The following is a 22814-nucleotide window of genomic DNA, read 5'->3' on the forward strand; positions in this document are numbered from 1 at the left end:
TGTGTGACACTGAACTTAGTCTTATTATTATATTATTACTATTATTGTTCATGATTCCTCCTGAAAGATACTGGAAAGTTCCCCCAGTTTAAAAGTAGTTATGTTGAGACTGATTCAATTAATCAGGGTTTAGGAGCACTAAACTCAAAACATACTCCAGAATTAGCGTTTGGTTTAGGGTAGAAAATTAGAGGGATAAAAGGAACGAATTTTGTAAAATTGTTTTGTTTGGATATGTGTCGACTTTGTGTTTAGAAAACTTTAATTGGAGGGGGCGTGCCACACGGCCTCTGAATAGTCAAAAGGTAGCGTATAAGTTTGAATTCTTATTTTTAGTTTTAATTCCTCAATCTTTTAGGCATGGCCCATCCAGCCGTCACTTTTCCATTCCCTTTCTAGAGCTAAATATTATTATGTGAATTTTACCTTTATATCAATTTAAATTTGAATCTTTTAACTTGTAATGGTATAATTTTAAACCATGAATTTTAAGAGTTATATCAATTTTAACTTTAAACTACTTATTGTTTCAATTTACAAGATTATCAATTTGAAACTATAGCTTATATAAATGTATTATGTTCTACTCGGACACAATTATAAAAGTTAAGGATTTAAATTGATACATGTATGAAAGTTCAAGGTTTAAATTGATGCATCTATGAAAGTTTAAGGTTAAATTGATACACCAACTTCTATTAGTTTAGAGTTTAAATCGATACAAGTCTAACTTCATGACTTTCATTTAGACTTTGAAAGATGCAACTAAAATTTAATATTCACTAAAAGAAAATGATTATTTGATTTATAATATAACCTAAAACAATTGTCTCTCAAGCTGTTTGTTATTAGTTCTATTTTGAACATAAAATTACATGATTTTGTTATAAGTTTCATTCAAAAGGTCTTGTACTAAACATTAAACGTCGTTGTTGTACATCTCTTGTATACTTTGATAATCGCACATTACATTCACACTTCTAACAACCATTGAGGTGAAATTCCATGAACTTTAAATTTTAAAGTAAAACTATCTAATCATGACTTACCATGTTTCAAACTATATTTTAATAAAATATTTTGTTGTTTGTTTAATGTGAATGATAAAAGTAAAACGCATAAAAGACAATTGTATCTCAATAAGATACAAAACACATAGCTAGTATTTAGAGTAAGAAACAAGTTATTATAGTTTGTATTAGGTGTGTAGATTATAATAATACAAAGTTGGTATGATATTTAATTAGTTTGATAAAAAAAGTAATAAACAATATATAAATAATAATAATAACGAAGATCAAATAGTAAAAATAGTAAGGAATTGATGTAATTATTATAGTGGTATATAATATTTGGGGTGGAAGGTTAAATAATTTGATGATTAGATGTATTGAAATATTGTTGACATAAAAGGGTTATTAGTTTTCCAACACGGTACGATACTTAACCACAGATTTGACTTTATTTGCTTTTCCTGATGAGATGACACGTCACACAAAAGAAAATTAAAGTATAAACTTAGAAATTAAATGGAAAATCATTCTTAATAATAATGATAATGTGTAATGTTGTGTTGTTGTTTTGTGGAAAGTGATGGGAATTAATATTGTTTATTTTGTTATTGTAACCATTTTTCGTATACTATTACTTTTGCACACAATATGGGGATTCAAAATTTTCAATTTTCAAACAAAAAAATCAAAATCAAACTATTATTAATGTTTAGAAAATATTAAACTTATGTCTATACCTACAAATTGGATCATGTATGTGTAATTTGAGTTGGATTGAGATACATCCAAAAAAGTTATTCAATTGGAGATTCAATTTATAATTGGAGTTGTATAGTGAGTTGTTCAGATTGTCGGATCATTTGAACGCTCTTAGTTTGCACTTCTATATAAAGAGAGGATGTTCGTTGATTCAAACTCTAGAAGAATGATTTCTAGTTTTAAAATATTTATTTAGTACAAGAAAAGTATGGTTAAGAAATTGAGTTTGGTTCGATTACAACTTCGTTTTGAGTTTTTAAAATTTTCACATATTTTAAGAAAACACTTTAATTTATTATGCAATACTAATAAAAAAACAAAAACTATAGTAAAATATATAAACATACATATGGGTAGGATACCACGTTGAAGACAATTTTATACCTGTCTTTTAGATTAATCTCAATTTGCAAGAATTCAGATTTTAGATCAAACTTGGAAAAGATTATTGCTTTAGCTATGCACTTAAAGCAAGTCTAGACGATCAGGGTCAAAAAGTTTTGGATTCTTTCAATTTGGACACGTTCGTTTGCAATTTTCTAGCAATAATCACTACATTCACCTCGTTTCATAGCTCTGTTATTCCACAATTTCCATCGTCCAACTACTCGTATAGTTTTTCAAATAACTTCCTCATTTTTTAAAAAATATATTTTTTTATTCTTTCAAAAGTTGTAATATTATTTTTAACTTATTCATAAATATTTCAAAATTATGATATGTATAATTAAAATTCATGCTCAAACAAAATCAAGACTTAGCATATAACATATAATATGTATAGATGGGTTACAATGGGACAAAAAATGAAGTGTGAACATCTCTACACACTATAGTTCTCCACTACACTCGTTTCAAATTCCAACTTAGGTATGAACATTCGGTTAAATCATACAAATATTTTTAAATTAAAATGATAAAGTTTAGGATTTTTATTTTCCTTTTACCATAAAATATATATTAAATAATATAAAAGTCACAAGTCTCCTATCACATTTATTTGTAACAATTTTTTATTGACATTAAACAATAAGAAGAAAGAGAGTAAGATAAAGGAAATATAAAAACATGTTCAAACGAGTCTCACAATAAACAATAAAGTTTGATGAAAAAAAAGGGTTTTGAAGTTCGTGGTTGAAGACTTTGACTCATTTCACATTTTGTGTTTAAATCTCGAAATAACAAACAAATACAAAAATACAAATTTCTTCAAATTTAATTGTCTAGAAAATGTAGCAATAAATAATAAAACCTTTGAAATTATACATTTTTTTTAATTATTTTACATTATATACGTGTAAAGTGATTAAATTTTAAAGGATGTCTAAATTTTCAAATCTTTTTAGTTTCTTTACACGAAAAAGTTCACAAATAATGATTTTTCTTTTTATTGTTAAGCCTTTAAACTAACCAAAATGGTATACTTAATTTTACTTTAAACTTTACAAAATGGTGTAAATTAAATTGATATTCTCCCCCAAGTTTAGAGTTCAAATTCAAACCATTTTTAATTTTTAATTTTTATTTGTTTAAATAAATATTTCTAAAAATTTAATCAAATAATAATTTTTTAAACCGAGTAAAAAATACAAAAAAAGATCTATTAATAATTGAGCGTAATATATTTGATAAACAATTATTTTAGATTTTGTATGATCATAAAACAAATAACAATTTAAAAACGAAGGTAGGAAAGAAAAAAAAAGTTGGAAATTAAAAAATATATAAACTTGAAATATTAAAAAAAGTAGTCCTACGCTTTCTTATATTTATGGTAAAATGGTTAAATATTATCAATAGAAAAGTATTTATAGGTAAGAAAAATAATATATAAAGTTTTGTTTAGGTAATATAAAAATATTTTAGTTTTATATTTGGGTTAAAGAAGGAATTTATTAAAAGAAGAAGAAGAAAAGAAAAAGTGGGGTATGGCAATGTATTGGTAATCCCAATCCTAAAGTCACCGCCTGAGAGGGAAGAAGAAGAAGAAGCCGGGCTGAGTGGAAGCAGTAAACAAAAGCACTTTCTCCCATTCCGCGTTCACACTTCGTCTTTCACTTTCTCTATTCCCCTAATAAACCAACCCCCCCTACCCTCTCCCTCTCCCTTCTTTCTTTCTTCTTTCTTTCTCTCTCTTTTTCTCATATCTTATTATTTCTCTATCCCTCTCTCATCATAATAATCAAATTATCTTTATTCCCTTGGGCCCCACCCTCCCTCCTTTCATTTCTTTTTTCTTAATTAGAAAATATAAATTAAAATAGAATTGAGAGCAGAGCGAAGCCAACCCTATTGACTTTCTCACTCTCCATTATTACAATGAACGGCGGTATTTATAACATAAATAAATCCATCCATTTTTTTATTTATATTCTTTTAAATAATAAAATAAATTAAAATATTAATAAGCTACGCCAAATTTTATCATAATTTTAGCCATAGAATTTGCTATAGATGATAACTATTTTTGTAAAATTTGCTATTTTTTATAAAAAAGTATTTTTAAATTATTGAATTAAATAAGTTGTAAAAAAATCAACTTTTGACATTAAAATTATATAAAGAAAAATGTTATTGAAAATTTTTGAATTCTAATAAAAACTTAGGAATTTTTATTAGTTTAACGGGTTATTGATAGAAGCATACAATTGTCTATCAATGTTTATTATCGATTAAATTTTATTATATATTATAAATATTTTATCGAATTTGATATTTTTAAAAAATAAGTTAAATTTTATATTTTTAATTTTGAATTCAACTAGATTCCGTATTTGCATTTGATTTTTAGTTTCAAGATCTTTTTAAAATGTATATTTCTAATTTTTAAGTTTTTAAAATTAGATTAAGAGGTTGTGGAGGTATTTTTTGTTTTTTTGTTCTTTTAAATGATTATGTGATATTTTAAAAATGGTTTTAGGGAGGGTTTGATTTTAAGAATTATTCACCTAATTTATGAAATAGGGAAATCAGGGTGGATGAGAAAAAAAGAATATATGAATTTTGCTATATTGAATAAATATTTTGCTATTTTGAAAAATGTCTCGTTATATAATTATTTTAAAAAATATATATGAAATTATTTTAGACACATTAAATTTATTCTTAAAAACTTGAAAACTTAAACGATACATATTTAAAAAGAAAATTAATGACTGAATGAGCATATTTATAAACTTAAGTACTAGCAAGCACATAATTTTTAAAACTCCAAAGATTAAAAGGGAATTTTGCATTGATATTACTCCATAAGTTCAAGGAGACTTGTTTCATAGTTAAGCTCAACCTTTTGCTAAATTTTCAAACTAAGTTCAACAAATTAATGGTTTTTGCATCTAAACTATAATGTATTTTCAAATAAGAAATCCATGAATTTTCATTCAAAAGTATATATTTAATATGATTATATATTTCCACATGTTAAACTCAAATGTAATATTACTTAATTAACAAAAGAAAAGAAAAGAAAAACTCTCACTTCTACTACTAAACTTTAGAAAGATTTTGAATATCCTCTTTAACTTTTTGGTTATTTCCATACGGTCTTTAAATTAATATTATTAAAGATGCTCGATGACAATATAAAGTGATATTTAACTCAAATTTTAATCTTTAAACTATATACCTACTTTTATTTTGGAATACAAACTATAACAATATATAGATTCAAATTTTCAATTTTGAAAATAGTTGAAAGGATGAGGTTGATGAACATCTTTTAAAAAAACATATATATAAAAAAATCAAATAAATTATTTAAAGGGGTATTTTTAAGAATAAAAAAATAAATTAAAACATTTATTTAGTATAAGAATTTTTTTCTTATTATTAACCTTTTAAGAAATATATATTATTTTATATTTATTCACACTTGTTGCTTATTTTTAGATGTTTCATTAACTTTTTACAATATAATAAAAACATACATTAAATACGAAGATTTCACAGACATATTTCTCAAGTTGCGTAAAAATTGAAAAGAGTAATAATAATATTTCACATCAGGAGAAAAATCCAAAAATAGTAATTAACTCAAAACATCACAATAACAACAAAAAATAAAATAAAATGATATAATTATAAGATTTATATATATATATATGTGTGTGTGTGTGTTTTTTTTGTATTTTAGATTGGAATAACCAAAGTTGTGTCCTCACCGACCACCACACATCAATGATGTGGTTTCCGCCATACGATAACGATTCACCTTTTCTTTTCTTTCTTTTATATATTCAATATTCAAAAGCTTTCTTCTTTGTTTTGGTTTTTGTAATCTCTGTGTTCACATTCTAGAGTCAAACCTCTAATCATAAACTTCCAAACCAACAAGGAAGAAGACGAAGAAGAAGAAGAAGAAGAAGAAGAAGAAGAATCGTATCGACTAAAACCCTCATTTCTCTTCAAATTCCCATTTCAGAAAAACCCATTATTTGATTTCATCTCTTTCAAAAATTTCTGATCTGAACCCTTTTTTCTTTTTTTTTTCTTTATCCTCATTCTGACACTGTTCTTCCCAATGAATGATTCCACCAACGGAAACGTGAGGAAGAGGACTAGAGCTGATGAAGTCGATGAAGACGACGATTTGATGGGAAAAAATGGCGGAGGAAAGGGTTTGAAAGGATTGGTTACGTCTCTGTTGTTGTTGGATGAACAGGACAAGTGTGAACAGGATGAACAAGACAGAATTTCCGTGGAGGCGAAGATTTCGATGGAGGTGAATCACAGGAAGAAGACCAAAGCTATGGTTGATTTCTATTCCGAAGTTCAAGATTACTATTCTGAAGTTGAAGAATCCGACCGAATGAAACGGAAGAAATCGCGATTGGCAGCTAACTCTGTTGCGGTTGCGGCCGTTTCCGATGGATTACAGAAAATCGAAAGCGAAAAATCAAACAAACGCGGCGGCGATGGCGGTGGAGGAAGCGGTGGTGGTGGTGGCCATCACCGGAGACTCTGGGTAAAAGATAGGTCAAAAGCTTGGTGGGATGAATGTAACAGTCCCGATTATCCCGATGAAGAATTCAAGAAGCAATTCAGAATGGGTAGAGCAACTTTCGATATGATTTGTGAAGAACTTAATTCCGCCATAGCTAAAGAAGACACAACCCTCCGAACCGCCATTCCCGTCCAGCAAAGAGTCGCGGTTTGCCTATGGAGATTAGCCACCGGCGATCCACTTCGAGTTGTATCGAAGAAATTCGGATTAGGTATTTCAACTTGCCACAAACTTGTTCTCGAGGTTTGCACAGCCATTAGAACAGTACTAATGCCGAAGCATCTTCAATGGCCGGAAGAAGAAACACTCAGAAGAATCAAAGAAGAATACGAATCAATTTCCGGAATCCCTAACGTCGTTGGTTCAATGTACACCACACACATTCCGATCATCGCTCCCAAAATCAGCGTCGCAGCTTATTTCAACAAACGCCATACAGAAAGAAATCAAAAAACATCATACTCAATTACAGTTCAAGGAGTGGTGGATCCAAGAGGAGTTTTCACGGACGTTTGCATCGGTTGGCCGGGATCAATGCCAGACGATCAAGTTCTTGAGAAATCTGCTCTGTTTCAAAGAGCAAATGGGGGATTACTGAAAGGAGTTTGGATTGTTGGAGGATCAAGTTATCCATTAATGGATTGGGTTTTAGTTCCTTATACACAGCAACATTTAACATGGACACAACATGCATTTAACGAGAAGATTGGAGAGATTCAGAAGGTGGCTAAAGATGCATTTGCACGGCTGAAGGGACGGTGGCGCTGCCTACAGAAACGGACAGAGGTGAAGCTTCAAGATTTGCCGGTGGTGCTCGGAGCTTGTTGTGTTCTTCATAATATTTGTGAATTAGGGAATCAAGAAATGGATACAGAGCTTTTAACAGAGCTTCAAGATGATGAAATGGCACCTGAAATGGCTTTAAGGTCAGTACCTTCCATGAAAGCAAGAGATGCCATTGCTCATAATCTGCTCCACCATGGCCTTGCTGGGACTTCTTTTCTTTAATGAAACAACTCAAGATTCTTTCCTTTTTGGGTAAATTCCTCATCAAAATTGTTCATCATTTTACTAATATGTTTTTTTTTCTTAATTATTTTTTCATATGTTCTTGTTATGAAATTGAAATCACAAAGAAATATTTGTAGTTTAGGATCATATACATGTTAGAATTTAGATACTACCAAACATGACAGAATGGATTTTAAATGGAATGTTCAATTCTTTTTTCCAAGTTTTTGTTCTTCTTAATTATTATTTTTGCCATTGTTATGTGTAGCTCCATTTTTTGAGGTTTCCATTATGGTCAATGTTTTAGTGAGAACAGCTCTCTTTAAATCATAAAGAAAATAGGCTTTGGTATTAATTGAATTGGTATCCCCATCTCCAAGGCAGGTCTAGAAAGATATTTATAATTTAATTTTTTGATGAAAAAAAAGAAAAAAGAAAGTCAAAGAGAATTATTGATTTCAAACTTGAGATATAAATAAAAATTTATGATCTTAGAATCTAAATGTGAACACAATTATGAAACTAAACTAAAGAGCTTAAGAATCATTCCCATTTCTCAACATCCAGAGCCCATTTGGCATGAAGATATTGCTAGTCTCATGTATCTAAAATTTTGTTTATTTTGTTTTAAAAAACCTTCCTTATATGTCAATAAATCGTTATTCCACGATAATAGTTTAATCCTTGGGATTTGAAAATTCTTGATAATGAATAAGTGATTGAATACAACCATGGGAATTAATGTTTTTTTTTTTTTTTTTTGTCTAAATCAAACCAAATTTTTGCAATTTAACCTGAATTGTTTTTGACTTTCAAATTATTACATATTTAAAACTAAATCTATACGCAAACGGTAAAATCAATTATCATTCCAAAAGTTACTCGAATAATTTGAAAAATGCAATACACACTAGCCCCCACTAAATCGCAATACACACTAGCCCCCACTAAATCGTTGCAGTACAAAAGGTCAATAACAAGATTTAATGGTCTATTTGCTGTATCCTTTGCAATAGGCAATTTTATGCTTCCATACCCCACAAGTTTGAAAAATGTGATATCTGACTTACCTTTTCCCTTTCTCGCTATAACTATATACTTTTTAGCCATATACTTGTTCACATAGATTATAAATTTACACCTAAACACCACCAACATTGTATATTTTCTAAATCGGTGAGTGTTTAAATCAATTTAGATGCACATTGACTAATCTTACCAAACAACCTGTCTGAACCTACAACATTTGACATTCAAATGAAATTTCGTAGAAAATTAATCCTTAAGTAAGTGACGTAGCCGCTGGGAATTAAACTTATATTAAGATTATCATTTTTTTACCTAGAAATACCACATTTTTTTTCAATGGTCAAATCTCTATACGGATTGTCGAATCTGCTCACCATAGTTTATATTTGCTATATTTTCTTTTATTCAGTGGGGGAACGGTTGGTTTTATGTGAAAATATAATAATCATCATTCACATGAAGCTTATTACCTTCTTCAGGAATCTTTGTACCTATTTGTCATTTTCATGATCCAAAGCAGATGATGTCTGAAACCTGACAGGCAGAAAAAGAGTAAAGAAGCCATCTGATTACAACTTGTTAGGCCAAAAAAAGAGACCCAAAATTCATACTGATCGATATTAATACCAAACAGGAAAAAAGCCCATTTGATTCTTCTTTGGGCTCATCCCAGCCTACATGAAAAACTGAAAATTGTAGGATCAGACGTGGTGATGGAGATAGCAACCACTTGCCATACGCTTCCCTTGAACCATCTAAATCTCCATTCTGTTTGGGAATGAACAAGTATTCCAAAGGGATCCACAAGGCACCTAATGACAGGAAACCGTGTACAGATTCGCTGTGTTACCTTACTCATAAGTTGTATGAGGAAAGTGCCGAACAAAAACCTGCCAGTTCCTTCAGACCACGTGTTCCCAAAGATGTTGGATATGGACGTCTATCGCCTATCATCGTGGTTAGACGGCAAATGGAAAGGAAAATGTGCAAATTGAATCTTCAAAACAGGGGAATCGGGTTTCTTGTCATCAAACTTGTAACCTGCAGAAAATCATGCATCAGATTATCTGAAGTTATCTGAAGCATTTCCGGAGTTATCAGTTCAGTTAGAGAAACGCATCAATCGAGTGTTGATTCATATATAATGTTAATGGCGTCAATGCTAGATCACAATTTTTATGTACCAAGCAATAATTAGATGTCCTAAAGTACTGCTGCAAACTAAGATTATCGCTCATACAAAGAGGAACATACCTTGAAGAGCTTCCATTGCAGCCTGGGAAAATTTTGCTTCAACAAACTCAACAAAGCATAATACCATAGCCTTATCTCCAGTCTGCAGTTCAATTACTCATTTTAACAGAGGGAATCTATGTTGGCGTTTAAGAACATGACACGAGCAAAAATATATGAACACAAGGGCACAATAACTATAAACAGGCCCTATATCAAAGACTGCGTACAGTGGATAGTTGCTAATGAAGGTCTAGTCATTAGTAAAACATGCCTCCACAGTTTAAAATTTAAAGTAAAGAGAACCTTATAACTTACTCGTCTGGGCTCCTTGTGAACAACTCTGATATCTTTATAGCCCATAAAGGGACGGAAGAGATCTTCAACTCGAAGTTAAGATATGACAAAACATGGCTACGACAATAGTTCTGTCTGTTGTAATTTACATCCTATTTTCTTTGACTAAAATGACTTCAAGAAAACAATAATTCTTGTTTAAATTTTAACTGAAGTATAAATTGTTTGGGATGATGGGTAAGGAATTTAAAGCACTGGACTTTAGAGTTGGAAAGATGAGCAAAATAGTAAGAAAAGAAAGCACATAAGGTGCAAGGATACGACCTACTTCTCTCCTAGTACAATCTGTAGGAAGTCCATCAACGAAAAGAACGTTTGATTCCCGCAATGGACTCGGATCACATTCAGCAGTTCTGATGAGATTGAGAGAATTGGCCCTTTCATGACCTATGTCAGCCCTACCCATCACTCCTGGACTACTGCCCACTGCAATATCTTGTCTTTGACTTGCTAATGAATCTGCGAAAGGAGATGCATAGCCCGTTGCACTCCCTCCGGATGTCACACCACCAATAACTGGTTCCGGATATTTACTATTGCCTCCTAAGTCAGTATATCCATAAGCTCCAGGTCCTAACGAATTTGTCTGCAGTTTCAAGTCGAGTAAAAGCACTTCTTAAACAAATATATTTTACACTAAAGATAAAATTCTTACATCTCTAGGCATGTAATCCGGAGGAGGGGGGGTGTGCCACTGATCAATAGAGGTCGAATTAGGGTAAGATGCCAAAGGAGGTGCTTCAGAATATGTTGAAAGGCCGGACCTGGCTACACTTCCTGCTGCAACAACCAAGGATTGAACATCACATCAGTTTCAATTGTGCTCAACAAACCATGCACTGCCTAAATATTCACATAAGGAGAAGACAGACTCTTCCATTTCCCATCTTTCCCTCAAACTATCCATAGATTCTTCCAAACCAGACTCAAAAAATAAAGTGTTCAAATAGAATCAAATATAGAATGACAAGGCTGAAACAGAAACTAGGGTTGCAATTCCTTCGCCAAAATGATTCAACAGACCGATGCAACAATACCCATAAAAATTTTCAAACCAAAACAGTACATAACAGTAATCAAGCAGTACAAGGAGCAATTAACTTCACATAATTTACCCCTAAAATCCTCTGACGCATCGATTCCCAGGAAGTGGATGGTTTATCTTCGTAAACTGAGTTTTCCCCTACATCCAATACAGATACAACTAGCCAAAAGCTTATTGAACTATAAACTTTCTTATGGGTTGATTTAGTTGACCTAAACTAAAATTGGTTCCATGATCTCAAACTTCTTCAGCGATATCAAAGCAGTGAAATGTTGTTCAAATAAGGAAGTGGTTGAGGTAGGGTTGGAGATGAGAGAAGTACCTCTATCTGCTGAAGCAGCGTATCTGGTATAAGCATCGTCTCCCATCGCTTGGCTTTGCAACGGCGACCCGGCCAAGGCCTCGTCTCTTCTCCAGCTCTCCTACGGCCACGCCTAGATTTCACCTACTGGTACGTTGTTTGTTTTCTTTTTTGACAAAACATTTTCACTTAGAAATGAATTTTGTTTTTCAAACGCAAATAATAGATTGTCAAATTTTTCTATTTCTTTTAATAGAAAGCTTCGAAATCAAATTTATGTTCACATACATTATCAATTAAAAGCATATTGAAATTCAATCCTAAAATCGTTCTAATTTAATCGGTATATATATACGCAGATAAACTTATTTAAATATTGATTTGCAAAATCATTATTAAAGAAAATGTATCGACGATTATCATAAAAAGAATTTCACTAATAAATATAAGTTACACCACTTACAAAAGTTCAAACGTTTAAATTAATATAACCATTAGTTTATGGTTCATGTTCACGCAAACTTTACAAGTATAAGTTGATATTCTTTTATAAAAAAATTTTAAATACTAAAATTTTGGTGGTTAATATCTCTCAAATTAAATTATAATTATATTTTCAGTGTTAAAATTTTATATTGAATGTTAGAAAAAAAACCTTCAATTTGGAAAAAAATTAGTTGAAGTAAAATTTTATTGGCATCCATATTTGGGCCGGGTATAAATGAGAAAATAATGGAAAAAACACCATTAAAAAAATGAAGGTATTTGAAATATTTCTTAAAAATGAATCAAGAGTTTTTAATCAAATTTACACAATTTCCCCTAAAGTTGAAGGTTTCCTCTCTCACATTCTTGGTGGGTATTTTTTACTTTGGGCCTCTCCTAAGTAGTCCATGATATTTGTATTTGGGCTTGGTCCATAATGCCTCTCACCAACGTCAATGCATGTATGTATTCTCTAGAAATCACTAGTCTATTTATCCACCACAATGTCTCAACTCAAAGTGATTTTGAATAGTTAAATTACTTTTTTTTTTAAGAAAAAAATATTAATGTAACTCCAAACATAATATTTTAATTATTATGTAATAAAAAACGTGTATTTAAAAATTGAAAATTTATGATAAATCTCACTAGAATGAACATAGTTCAATTGACATAAAACTTGTACTATTGACTTATATATTAAAGATTTCATTCTCTCTAACTTTTATGATAAAAATAAATAAATAAATAACAACTCTCAATTATATACATTATATTTCTCATACATTCAATTTAAAATGGAGAGAACTTAATAGCTTTTATATGTTTTTTTAAATGCCCTCCATCCCATGCACATACACTAGATTTACCTATTTCAATGGCTGCATCTACAAAAAAAAAAAAAAATTATACCAAAGTTTATTTTAATTTTTAGCTATGTTAATATTATGTAGGGTTAATTAACTTCAGAGTCTTTGGGACTAGAATCATCAAACTTGTTAGAAGTGCACATTGAACGTGGAAAAGGAAGAGCCTTGAGATGGCGAGGTCATGACGATGTTAAACTCAACTTCTCAAGGGAGTAAATGAGCCACGAATTCACAAGCAAAAAATTGGAAGGAATACCTCAACTCGTATATCTTGCTCTTGCATATACTACCAGTTAACCTCTTGTATCACTTTACTAACGATGCAGACCAAAAATATATATAAGTATTGTAAAGTTTACTCTCCAATCCAAGACACATAGTTTATCATGTCCGCTTTGATAATTTATATCACTTTATGCTCAATATTAACTTAAGAATCAACATGTTTGATAAACCACCACATCAATACAAGTATTTTATTCTCACGTTATTTAGGGTATGCTGAGTTGATTTGATATCCAACTTTGTCCTATTGTAACTATATTCGACCATTTTCTCTAATGAATGATATCGCCCTTTTATCTCACTTTTCTAATAATTAATTTGACTTATTTTTAGTATAATAAAGAATTTAGATCTCGAACCCTTTCATAATTAACACAAGTTATCCTCGCTTTGGCTTATTACAACATAAATATTAATTAGTATCTACTTTTTAGAAAGAAAAAAACTTGTATATACCATTGACAATAATTACATATGTTATAAAAGAATCAACCAATTTATATCAACATCTACTAACTAAGTTACTAACATACATTCACATTTTACTATATAGAATTTCAACAACAACAATGTTACACAAACTTTGTTTTTGGGTCATTGAATGGAATGCTACTACTTATAACGTCTCTACTCTTGCACATACTTGTGGACCTGACGATTGTGACACTCGAGGACTGCAACGTGCTAGAGTGAGTATCAACCTATTATTTTTCAGTTGATACACATTCACTAACTCCTCTTCTTCTTCTTGGAAATTTGATATCTTTTTCACCTTGGAACGAACGTTTTCCACGCCACCTCATAGCTTTCCATAAGATTGGGCCTACAAGTACTGGGCCTAACATGGTGCAAGCAACGATTTCAATCCAATGTACATAACCCCACATTTTGACACACACACACCATCATTAATTCATTTATTTATTCTGTGTGACTCCAAATACTTAGCAGCATAATAAAATTAAATTTGCAAACAGTAAATACATCCCCAGAATATTGTCCCAAAAGAAAGAAAGAACTTCCCTAGAAAGACAAACTTCCGTTATGATTCGACTCGACCGCCAATGTGCGCAATACACTACAGTAGAGCCTTATAAAGACAAAAGTCACGTGAAATGTTCTTTTAAATTACAATTCTCAGAAACAAATCAAACAATATAAAACCATCTCATAATATTTAAATTAAAATCCCCTAATTATCATCGAATTCCTTAATACTACGCAAAATTTCGAATAATATTTAATGTGAAACTATACAGATCTAATAATGTCAAATCAACAGCTGTTTTCCGTACTTTCCCTAAACTTAAAAATGAGTAAATAAAAAGGCAAATTGGAGGGGGAGGTGGTAGTGATAGAGTGCTACCAATTGTATAGTGTGTAAAGATGGGTGGAGTGGGGTCGGAGAGGGAAGAGAGTTGGGTTGTGATGGGGAGGGAAGTAGAGGATAATTGGGGAATAATAATAATAAGGGTAGAAGGAAGAGAGGATGATAAAAATGGAGGTGTGGTAGGAGATAGGTGTCGGGGAGTACAGCTAGATATCGCTTGGATTTCACTGTACACCTCCTTATTCTATGTGTAACAGTCTGGGATGGCTGTCATGCCCCCATTCCATTACCTTTTCATTCTCTTTTAATATCTATTTTTAAATCCATTTATTAACCAACTTAGTTTTTTCCAAAGTAATAACAACTAACCTTTTAGGGCGCGTTTGGACTCCTAGAATAACCTATTATAATATATAGTTATTATAATCTATGTTTGTAAAAACGAAGAATAGTGACATATATAAGAGATGAGGGTAAGAAACAGTGAAACATGAGCGAGAAATAAGAAAAAAAATGTAGAATGATCTAATTCAATGATTATGATAATCCTTAGAACAAACATGGAGTGAGTTCTTTTAATTCACTATATTTTTCGTAATTTGCGGACCAAACGACCCCTTAACTTTTTACCATTTTTCATATTCATTCTACTTACTGTTTGTAGTTAGGTTGGTATTGATTATTCTTTTATGTTTAAATATTTGGTTTTTGATATATTGGTGTATTATATAAAAAACTTTAATATCATTATGCTAGACATATTGTTACGATTATTTTTACCTTCAAATACCGATTTAAGTTTTTGGATTGATGATCGGTTCCGTGTGGATTGGAAGCGAATGGTGTATTTGATGGATTTTTTTAAAGTTGTTTAGTCCACTTTGGTTGATTAAATCTTAATTTTTCTATTTTTACAAACTATTGTTGTGTTCTGGAGATCGCAAGTTTGAATTTTGAAAGTAGAAATACTATATAGAAGAATAAAAACACTAAATGTATAATAACAAAGTTAAAATAAAGGAAAAATTTGGAAATAATACAATGAATTATAATATTTACAAAACATAACAAAATTTCAAATTCTTTTGATAAATTATTAATGTATAAAAGACCATGTACAAGCCCATTAGCGTCTAAATAGACATCCATGAAAGTCTAACAGTGTATATTGTTGTAAAAATTAAAATTTTATTGTACTTTATAAATATTTGCTAATTTCCTTAATAGAAAGAGAAATTGGAAAAAACAAAACATTTGTCAACATTTTAAAAAATAACAAAATAAATTAAAATATTTATATACTATATAAAATATTTTGAATTATATTCCTGCTATTATCAAAAGTTTGTTATTGATAGAATATGAGATTTTGGTATAACTTGTAAATATTGGGTGAAGTGAGTTATTTTTGACAATAAAATAGCATAACATATATTATAATTTTCCATAAAAATATTTAAAATAATTTTTGTAATTATATAATGAAAATGAGACGTATAGACATAGTCTTGAAAGTCACTCTAGTAGGCAGGCTATTTGTACGTTATATATTAAAGTTGTACAGTAGCGTTGCATGTGGTGCGACGCAGGTGAGACAAAACCCGGTGTAAGTAACAAATCCAAAGCACGAAAAATATTTTAGAAAAAAAAAAGAAAAAAGAAAGAACTGACGAGGGGAGCAAGAGAGTGGACGACACGTTCCAATCATGGAAAACGATGAGCGGGTGAAGTCTTACAGTTTTCACGTACTAAAAATGCGTTAAGACGTCATTTCATCATACGACAGCGATGCTTCTCCTTTCTTACGCTTTCCACTTTCCCCCACCCTCACTGTACAACCGCGTGACCTTCACTTCTCCCCATCTCACCATCCCTCCTGAAAAGAGCTTCAATTCCCTACAACGCCACATGATACTGCTGAACTACGTCCCCCCAATGGAGCCTTGCCACGTGGTTTAGTTGAATATTTAATACCCAAGCGGCTTAAGAGAGAAAGTCCGAGTGGGATTCAATGTGTATCCACGCTCGAAGCAGCAGATAAGAAAAATAAAAAATAGGGCTAAGCCGGAGAGAACTTTTCAGAATGGGTTTTATGCTTTCACTGAGGTTTCTCTTCCACTTCTTCTACCTGTTATTCTAGATTACTGCTTCGATTCAGCACCTTCCTCGGTGCCGCCGCCGCCGTTGATTTCCTTTGTTTTCTCGTTCGCCAGTTGCATAGAGTGTTTTTGTTGTCGAGTTCTTCTTCTTCTTCTTCTTCTTCTTCTTTTTTTTTTCTTTTTCTCTCGACGGATCTTAAATGGAGGATCGGGAGGGGGAAGAGAAGGCAGAGGAAGAGGTGCAAGGTTCCAGCCTGACGATGGAGAAAGTGGCGGCGGCTAAGAAGTTTATAGAGAATCATTATAGAGCTCAGATGAAGAACATTCAAGAGCGGAAGGAGAGGTACTTCAATTTCCTTAGCATGCGTTTCTTTGATTTCGAGGAAATGTAGGAAACTGATACTTGGTTCAACTGAGCTGTTGGATTCGTTTCTCAATTGCGTACGAGCTTATTAATTAAGCGCTTCGTTTTACTGTAGCAACGTCGGTATGAGATTGAAATCTCACTGTATTCTCTCGCACTTCACTTGCTGTGTGTGGTATCTTCGCAATTTTGATATATTAATTATTACGTTTCTTAGGAATTATAAATTCGAATTAAGTGATCTTAGCATCCGTATCCGGTTCTTTTGAATTTGGCTTCCTACTAGTAATGTAGGATATTAAAGAAAGAGAAACTATGCAGATGTTAATTGTTCGAATTATCTTGCTTGCGTAGCTCATATTTGTTTTCCGTTTCGTTAAATCTTTCCATTAGGAAAGGTTATTATAATGTTCGAATAAACTAAGCCAAAGAGAAAATTCTGTAGGTGCTTTAAATCCCCTTATGGAAAGAGTGCAATGAGCGTAGGGGATGTGCCTTTTTCTCGGCCTTTGATCTTCAGCATTTGAATTGTGCTTCTAGATTCATTTGTTTTCTCACTTTTTTCATCTTGCCAGGACTGTTTCAATTTAGATATGCAGTTGGACTTCTGGACTTATTTTATTTATTTATTGTTTTATTATTTTTTTTTCATGGAAGGCGATGGATGTTGGAAAGAAAGTTAGCCTCATCGGATGTGCCCAAGGAAGAACAAATCAATCTTATCAAAGATTTAGAACGGAAAGAAACTGAGTTTATGCGACTCAAAAGGCACAAGATTTGTGTTGATGATTTTGAGCTTTTAACCATCATTGGCAGGGGCGCTTTTGGTGAGGTTAGTTTATCGTGCAGCTCTACATAATATTATATTTTCTACAGCCAGTTTTCCATTGATTTTTTTATGATTCTATGTTTTGTTTGGTTTAATATCAGGTTCGATTATGTCGTGAGAAGAAATCTGGTGATATATATGCAATGAAGAAGTTGAAAAAATCTGAAATGCTGATGAGGGGACAGGTAAAATGTGATTACATTTACCAAGATAGTATTCATCATTTTTTTTTTTCATCTGTATGTCATGTTCAACTATGTTCAAGCTATCGCCATTCTCTGATATGAAATAAAAGTTGATCTGCTTGATGCATTTAGATGTAACTATTGGTGTTTATGCTTAGAGATGTATGCATGGTGGAACAATCTAGTTGGACTCAGTAATAATAAGTTTGTTAATGGGAACATATGCTGTGTAGCCTTTTCATGCCAATTTGACGATCTTATCATGTTCTCCGGCATTTCACATTCTTGCCCGTGTATTTATTCGAATCAACTAAAACAAAAAATTCTTTTGGGATCAAGCTCTCTAATGAGACAAGCATACAATTAAATTTCAGTTCTGCTATATATAAACTTTGCAAGGTCATGAACTATATTTATGGAAATCTTTTGACTGCTTTAGTCACTGAAAATTGTCTATATGCGCTTTCTATTAAACCAAAAATGAAAAAAAAGAAAATGTCTATATGTACTTGAAATTATAAATTTGGTTCTTGAATTCTATTCTTTATAATAGCATCTCTTGCTGCTTTATAGGTGGAACATGTTAGAGCAGAAAGGAATTTGTTAGCTGAAGTTGCCAGCCACTGCATAGTGAAGCTTTATTACTCATTTCAGGATGCTGAATACTTGTATTTGATCATGGAATATCTTCCAGGTGGAGATATGATGACTCTTCTTATGAGAGAAGACACATTGACCGAAAATGTAGCTAAATTTTACATTGCACAAAGTGTTCTAGCAATAGAATCCATCCATAGGCACAACTATATTCACAGGTTCTAATTTTGCTTTGATTTCATGCTTCTGTTGAGCTAGATTGGCGAAATTTGTGCAACCATTTATATTTATACATTTATTGCTATTTTTATCTTTATTTTCTTAGTGGAACTCAAGTTTTCGTAACAGTTTAAGTTCACTCTTATCACAGGGATATAAAACCTGACAATCTTCTTCTGGACAAAAATGGTCACATGAAACTTTCTGATTTTGGTCTCTGTAAGCCACTGGATTCTTTAACCCTATCAGCACTACACGAAAATAAAGCCATGGATGATGAAAATTTGGCAGAACCCATGGATATTGATGATAATAGGAGCAGTTGGAAGAGTCCCAGCGAACAGTTACACCATTGGCAAATGAACCGAAGGAAATTGGTATGGTAATTGCCACCATGTCTTTTATTTCTGAACAGCACCCTAGACTGCACTATTCGAACGATAACTTCAAAAAGATAAGTATGATATGTTATAATGTGCAGTTTTAGACAGAGTTGTTTAAGAAGAAGAAATTACTGATGTACTGTTAGGGTATAAATCATTGATATAGTTGTACAATTGTTTTTTTGGAGAATCTAGTAAGAAACTGCCGTGGGGGTAATAGGTGTTATTACGTTTGACTTTCATCAATATTGAAATTTTTGGCCTCATGTTTATTTATATTATCTTAATCTCTAATAACGTTTATGTGTAACTGGAGATGCCGCAGACTCAAATGAAGCAGTAACTTAGTCTATACTGTGCCAATTAAATAGGCGTTAAAAAGTTGGCCTCTCTTATCATTCATATCTTTTCCTTCCTTCATTTGGACAGGCATTTTCAACAGTGGGAACACCAGATTATATTGCTCCAGAAGTATTGCTTAAAAAAGGATATGGGATGGAGTGTGACTGGTTAGTTTTGGCAATTATTTAGTTCCACTCATGGAAAACTGTTCTTCCATTTCCACAATTGTTGATGGATACTATATCTGAATAATATTTGTGGAGTTTAGTATCATTCTAAACTAAAATTTCAATTAATAACTCCCACATCTGTGGTTGATATTATCACTGTCTGTATTTTATGCCCGCATTTCGTTTCCGTTCTTTTTTTCTAAAAAAAATTCTTTCTGTAGATTTTAATTGTTTTCTTCCCTCTCCAAACAACAAGGCACATTTTCTACTGATCGTGATAGGAAAAAAACAATGCTCAATCATTCCAACAACGAAAATATATGTTATGGAAAGAAACAAAAAAAGTAAATTTAGTTGATAAGTTAGTGTAAACACATTGAAATCATTTACAGTTTGAACCTGATCTGCATAGAGTTAGAAGGGGAAGAGAAATATTGATTTTAACTTACCAGTATGAGTCTTCACTTTTGAACAAGATGGTTTCAATGAACTTTATTTATCAAGAAGTAAATCATATTTGTATGCATGTCTTCGTTATTCCATCTAACCGAATTTCCTTCAGGTGGTCCCTTGGTGCAATTATGTATGAAATGCTCGTAGGTTACCCTCCATTTTACTCCGATGATCCAATCACCACCTGCAGAAAGGTAAAATGGACCTTACCTTTATATTATGAAGCTTTAATCCTAGTAGTCCAAAACTTCAATATCTAATGATTTTCTTTTGGACGAAGCGACTGTTATTTAACCTCTTTTTCCCGTACGTTTGTAGCATTTCTGGAAATGGATGGAAATCCTATCCAATAGTAATTTAGTGGAACACAAATAGTATACTAATCGAGCAATGACTGGCAGATTGTTCATTGGAAAAATCACTTGAAGTTTCCAGAAGATGCTAAGTTGACAATTGAAGCAAAGGATCTCATTTGTAGGTTGCTGTGCGATGTTGAGCATAGACTTGGTACTGGAGGAGCATACCAAATCAAAGTAAGTGTTCACTTGTTAGAACAATCAAGCATTTACAGGTAATATTTCTTTTAATCTTAGCAACTTATAGGAATACACTGTTTGTTTCAGGCCCATCCATGGTTCAAAGATGTTGTCTGGGATAGGCTTTATGAAATGGAGGCAGCATTTAAGCCTGAGGTCAATGGAGAGCTCGATACTCAGAACTTTATGAAATTTGATGAAGTATTTTCTAGCTACCTATATTCTACATCTACACATAACACACCTGCATGATATGTGTAATTTTTTTAGACTTTCTTTTACATTTGTAATATTCTCCAATGTCTAGTCTTATATTCAAATCCTCAACCACCATACTTTCCTCTTTCAAGTTAGGAACCATACTAACAAACATGTTCTTATCTTGATCCTGCCCTTTGCATTACTGAATATCTTAAGCCTTTTCTATTTTTTTGCTGTGTATAATTCCAAACAACTTTACACGCACAATACATGATTATCGTTGAACTCTGAATTGCAGCATGTTCTGATGTATGTATGTAAACTCACATCATTCTAATAATTAACTTTTTGAAAATGATTTCAGTTGGATCCACCCATACCAGGAAAACGTGGCTCAGGACCGTCAAGGAAGGTTTGTAACAGTTGCATTTTCTTCTTTTGGTGACGAGTAATTCTGTAAATAGGCCATAGGGGATATTTCCTACAAAAAATACCCTCATCAAACCAAATATATTATCTCATCATAAACAAGTATAGCAATAATCTTGGTAGATTACTTTCTCAATGGATGCAATGCTTGTATAGAGGTTTGAATTTAGTATATTACTTTGTTGCAGATGCTATTGACTCCCAAAGATCTCAGCTTTGTTGGATATACATACAAGAACTTCGATGCTGTCAAAGGAGGGCTTCATGGTAATTCTCTTACTTGGATCAGTATTATCCCAATTTATTTAAATGACCCAAGCGATATTTTAAACTATGGAATAGTTCACCAAACTTCTTTCAACTCGAACGTTGCAGATGCTCAGAGATTATCAATGAAACAGCCTCCAATAGACGTATTAAGTAATAGATCTTATCCTTGATATTTATTATACACTTTTTTCTTTCTCAATCGAAACTGTATACCTCTATTTCATTTACGTGTCGATTCAATAGCTAGATGTGTTCCTGCAGATGGCACCGGGGGAGACTACACAACCGAACTAATAGGAAACGATGCCGAAATGCAAATGGTAGCAGTATCAGGAGACCCCATGTTGCCATAAACACAATGGTAAAACGAAAAGGCGAGCTGATTGATGTGCATATCTTTCCTCCCTCATTTGCCCGCTAATCTAATTAGGATTATTAGGGTATTGCATCCCTGAAGTCAAAGTCGCCTTCATTTTATCGTGTAATGCTGCTGCCCCTATTGAGTTACAGTTTACAATACAAAAAATGGAATATATAAAGCAAACAACAATGCCTGAAGAGTTTCCTTAATCATGAGAGAGACCACAACCAGCTAAGTAATGAAGCCACTTGGTGAAAGGTAAGTAGGGTTTTTTGTGCATTATATTATTATTATTATTATTATTATTATTATATAAAATGTAACTTAGAGCAGAGTCATCATGTTAGTACTTTGTCCTTAGCTGCCCAGGTTGGCAATGTTGGAAAACTTTGCCTTCTCTTGTGGCAGTTCTCTTTGGTCAAAGTTCTTTTTTCTTTTTCTTTTTCTTTTATCAATGGCTAATTATCAAAGGGAACTGAATATATAAGCCATTACTACAAAACTATTATTATTGTGATCATGTGTGATGATGAGGTTATGTGTAAAACAAACATATATATATTTTAGTTGTGAAATTTTGTATGCTTTTTTTCCTTTTATGTTATATTTCTGAAGGGCTGGTCGATTTGAGGTTAAGACCAACAAGGCCCACTTTT

The 22814-nt window shown here is 31.9% G+C and overlaps 3 protein-coding genes across 7 annotated transcripts; 2 read left to right on the top strand and 1 right to left on the bottom strand.

The window, feature by feature from the left end:
* The first annotated feature begins 5922 nt into the window (after positions 1-5922).
* LOC101211750 (protein ANTAGONIST OF LIKE HETEROCHROMATIN PROTEIN 1) lies at positions 5923-8008 on the top strand. Its single transcript, XM_004141281.3, has one exon. The coding sequence runs from the start codon at positions 6292-6294 to the stop codon at positions 7780-7782; it is 1491 nt and encodes a 496-aa protein (XP_004141329.1). The 5' UTR covers positions 5923-6291; the 3' UTR covers positions 7783-8008.
* A 1277-nt stretch (positions 8009-9285) lies between these two features.
* Positions 9286-11963, bottom strand: LOC101211987 (RNA-binding protein 2). 2 transcript variants are annotated; one of them, XM_004141282.3, is made up of 6 exons: positions 11772-11963; positions 11060-11184; positions 10666-10990; positions 10366-10427; positions 10069-10150; positions 9286-9855 (listed from the first exon to the last, which is right to left on the bottom strand). In XM_004141282.3, the coding sequence occupies exons 1-6, from the start codon at positions 11815-11817 to the stop codon at positions 9755-9757; spliced, it is 741 nt and encodes a 246-aa protein (XP_004141330.1). In that variant the 5' UTR covers positions 11818-11963; the 3' UTR covers positions 9286-9754. The 2 variants fall into 2 exon arrangements, with proteins under 2 accessions (XP_004141330.1, XP_011654186.1); XM_011655884.2 differs by having other exon boundaries at positions 11060-11181; positions 11772-11962.
* A 4756-nt stretch (positions 11964-16719) lies between these two features.
* Positions 16720-22757, top strand: LOC101212228 (serine/threonine-protein kinase tricorner). 4 transcript variants are annotated; one of them, XM_011655886.2, is made up of 14 exons: positions 16721-17162; positions 17841-18015; positions 18114-18197; positions 18771-19012; positions 19165-19390; positions 19826-19905; positions 20471-20555; positions 20763-20894; positions 20985-21098; positions 21463-21510; positions 21716-21794; positions 21903-21947; positions 22059-22158; positions 22237-22757. In XM_011655886.2, exons 1-13 carry the CDS (start codon positions 17020-17022, stop codon positions 22148-22150), a joined length of 1545 nt encoding a protein of 514 aa, XP_011654188.1. In that variant the 5' UTR covers positions 16721-17019; the 3' UTR covers positions 22151-22158; positions 22237-22757. The 4 variants fall into 4 exon arrangements, 3 of the variants coding, with proteins under 3 accessions (XP_011654188.1, XP_031740718.1, XP_011654187.1); XM_031884858.1 differs by having other exon boundaries at positions 20985-21053; positions 22059-22757; XM_011655885.2 differs by having other exon boundaries at positions 16722-17162; positions 22059-22757.
* Positions 22758-22814: the final 57 nt, after the last annotated feature.

Source organism: Cucumis sativus, chromosome 4, assembly GCF_000004075.3.
Source record: "Cucumis sativus cultivar 9930 chromosome 4, Cucumber_9930_V3, whole genome shotgun sequence".
Lineage (NCBI taxonomy): Eukaryota > Viridiplantae > Streptophyta > Magnoliopsida > Cucurbitales > Cucurbitaceae > Cucumis > Cucumis sativus.

Bases quoted from the DNA above. Each gene is read 5' to 3' on its own strand.
- LOC101211750 (XM_004141281.3), top strand. From the start codon at position 6,292: ATGAATGATTCCACCAACGGAAACGTGAGGAAGAGGACTAGAGCTGAT.
- LOC101211987 (XM_004141282.3), bottom strand. From the start codon at position 11,817: ATGGGAGACGATGCTTATACCAGATACGCTGCTTCAGCAGATAGAG. The intron at 10,428-10,665 runs GTATCCTTGCAC...TTCGAGTTGAAG, and splicing joins TACTAGGAGAGAAGTAGGTC to ATCTCTTCCGTCCCTTTATG. The intron at 10,151-10,365 runs GTAAGTTATAAG...ATTGAACTGCAG, and splicing joins TTCACAAGGAGCCCAGACGA to ACTGGAGATAAGGCTATGGT.
- LOC101212228 (XM_011655886.2), top strand. From the start codon at position 17,020: ATGGAGGATCGGGAGGGGGAAGAGAAGGCAGAGGAAGAGGTGCAAGGT. The intron at 21,511-21,715 runs GTTTGTAACAGT...ACTTTGTTGCAG, and splicing joins GCTCAGGACCGTCAAGGAAG to ATGCTATTGACTCCCAAAGA. The intron at 21,948-22,058 runs GTAATAGATCTT...GTGTTCCTGCAG, and splicing joins GCCTCCAATAGACGTATTAA to ATGGCACCGGGGGAGACTAC.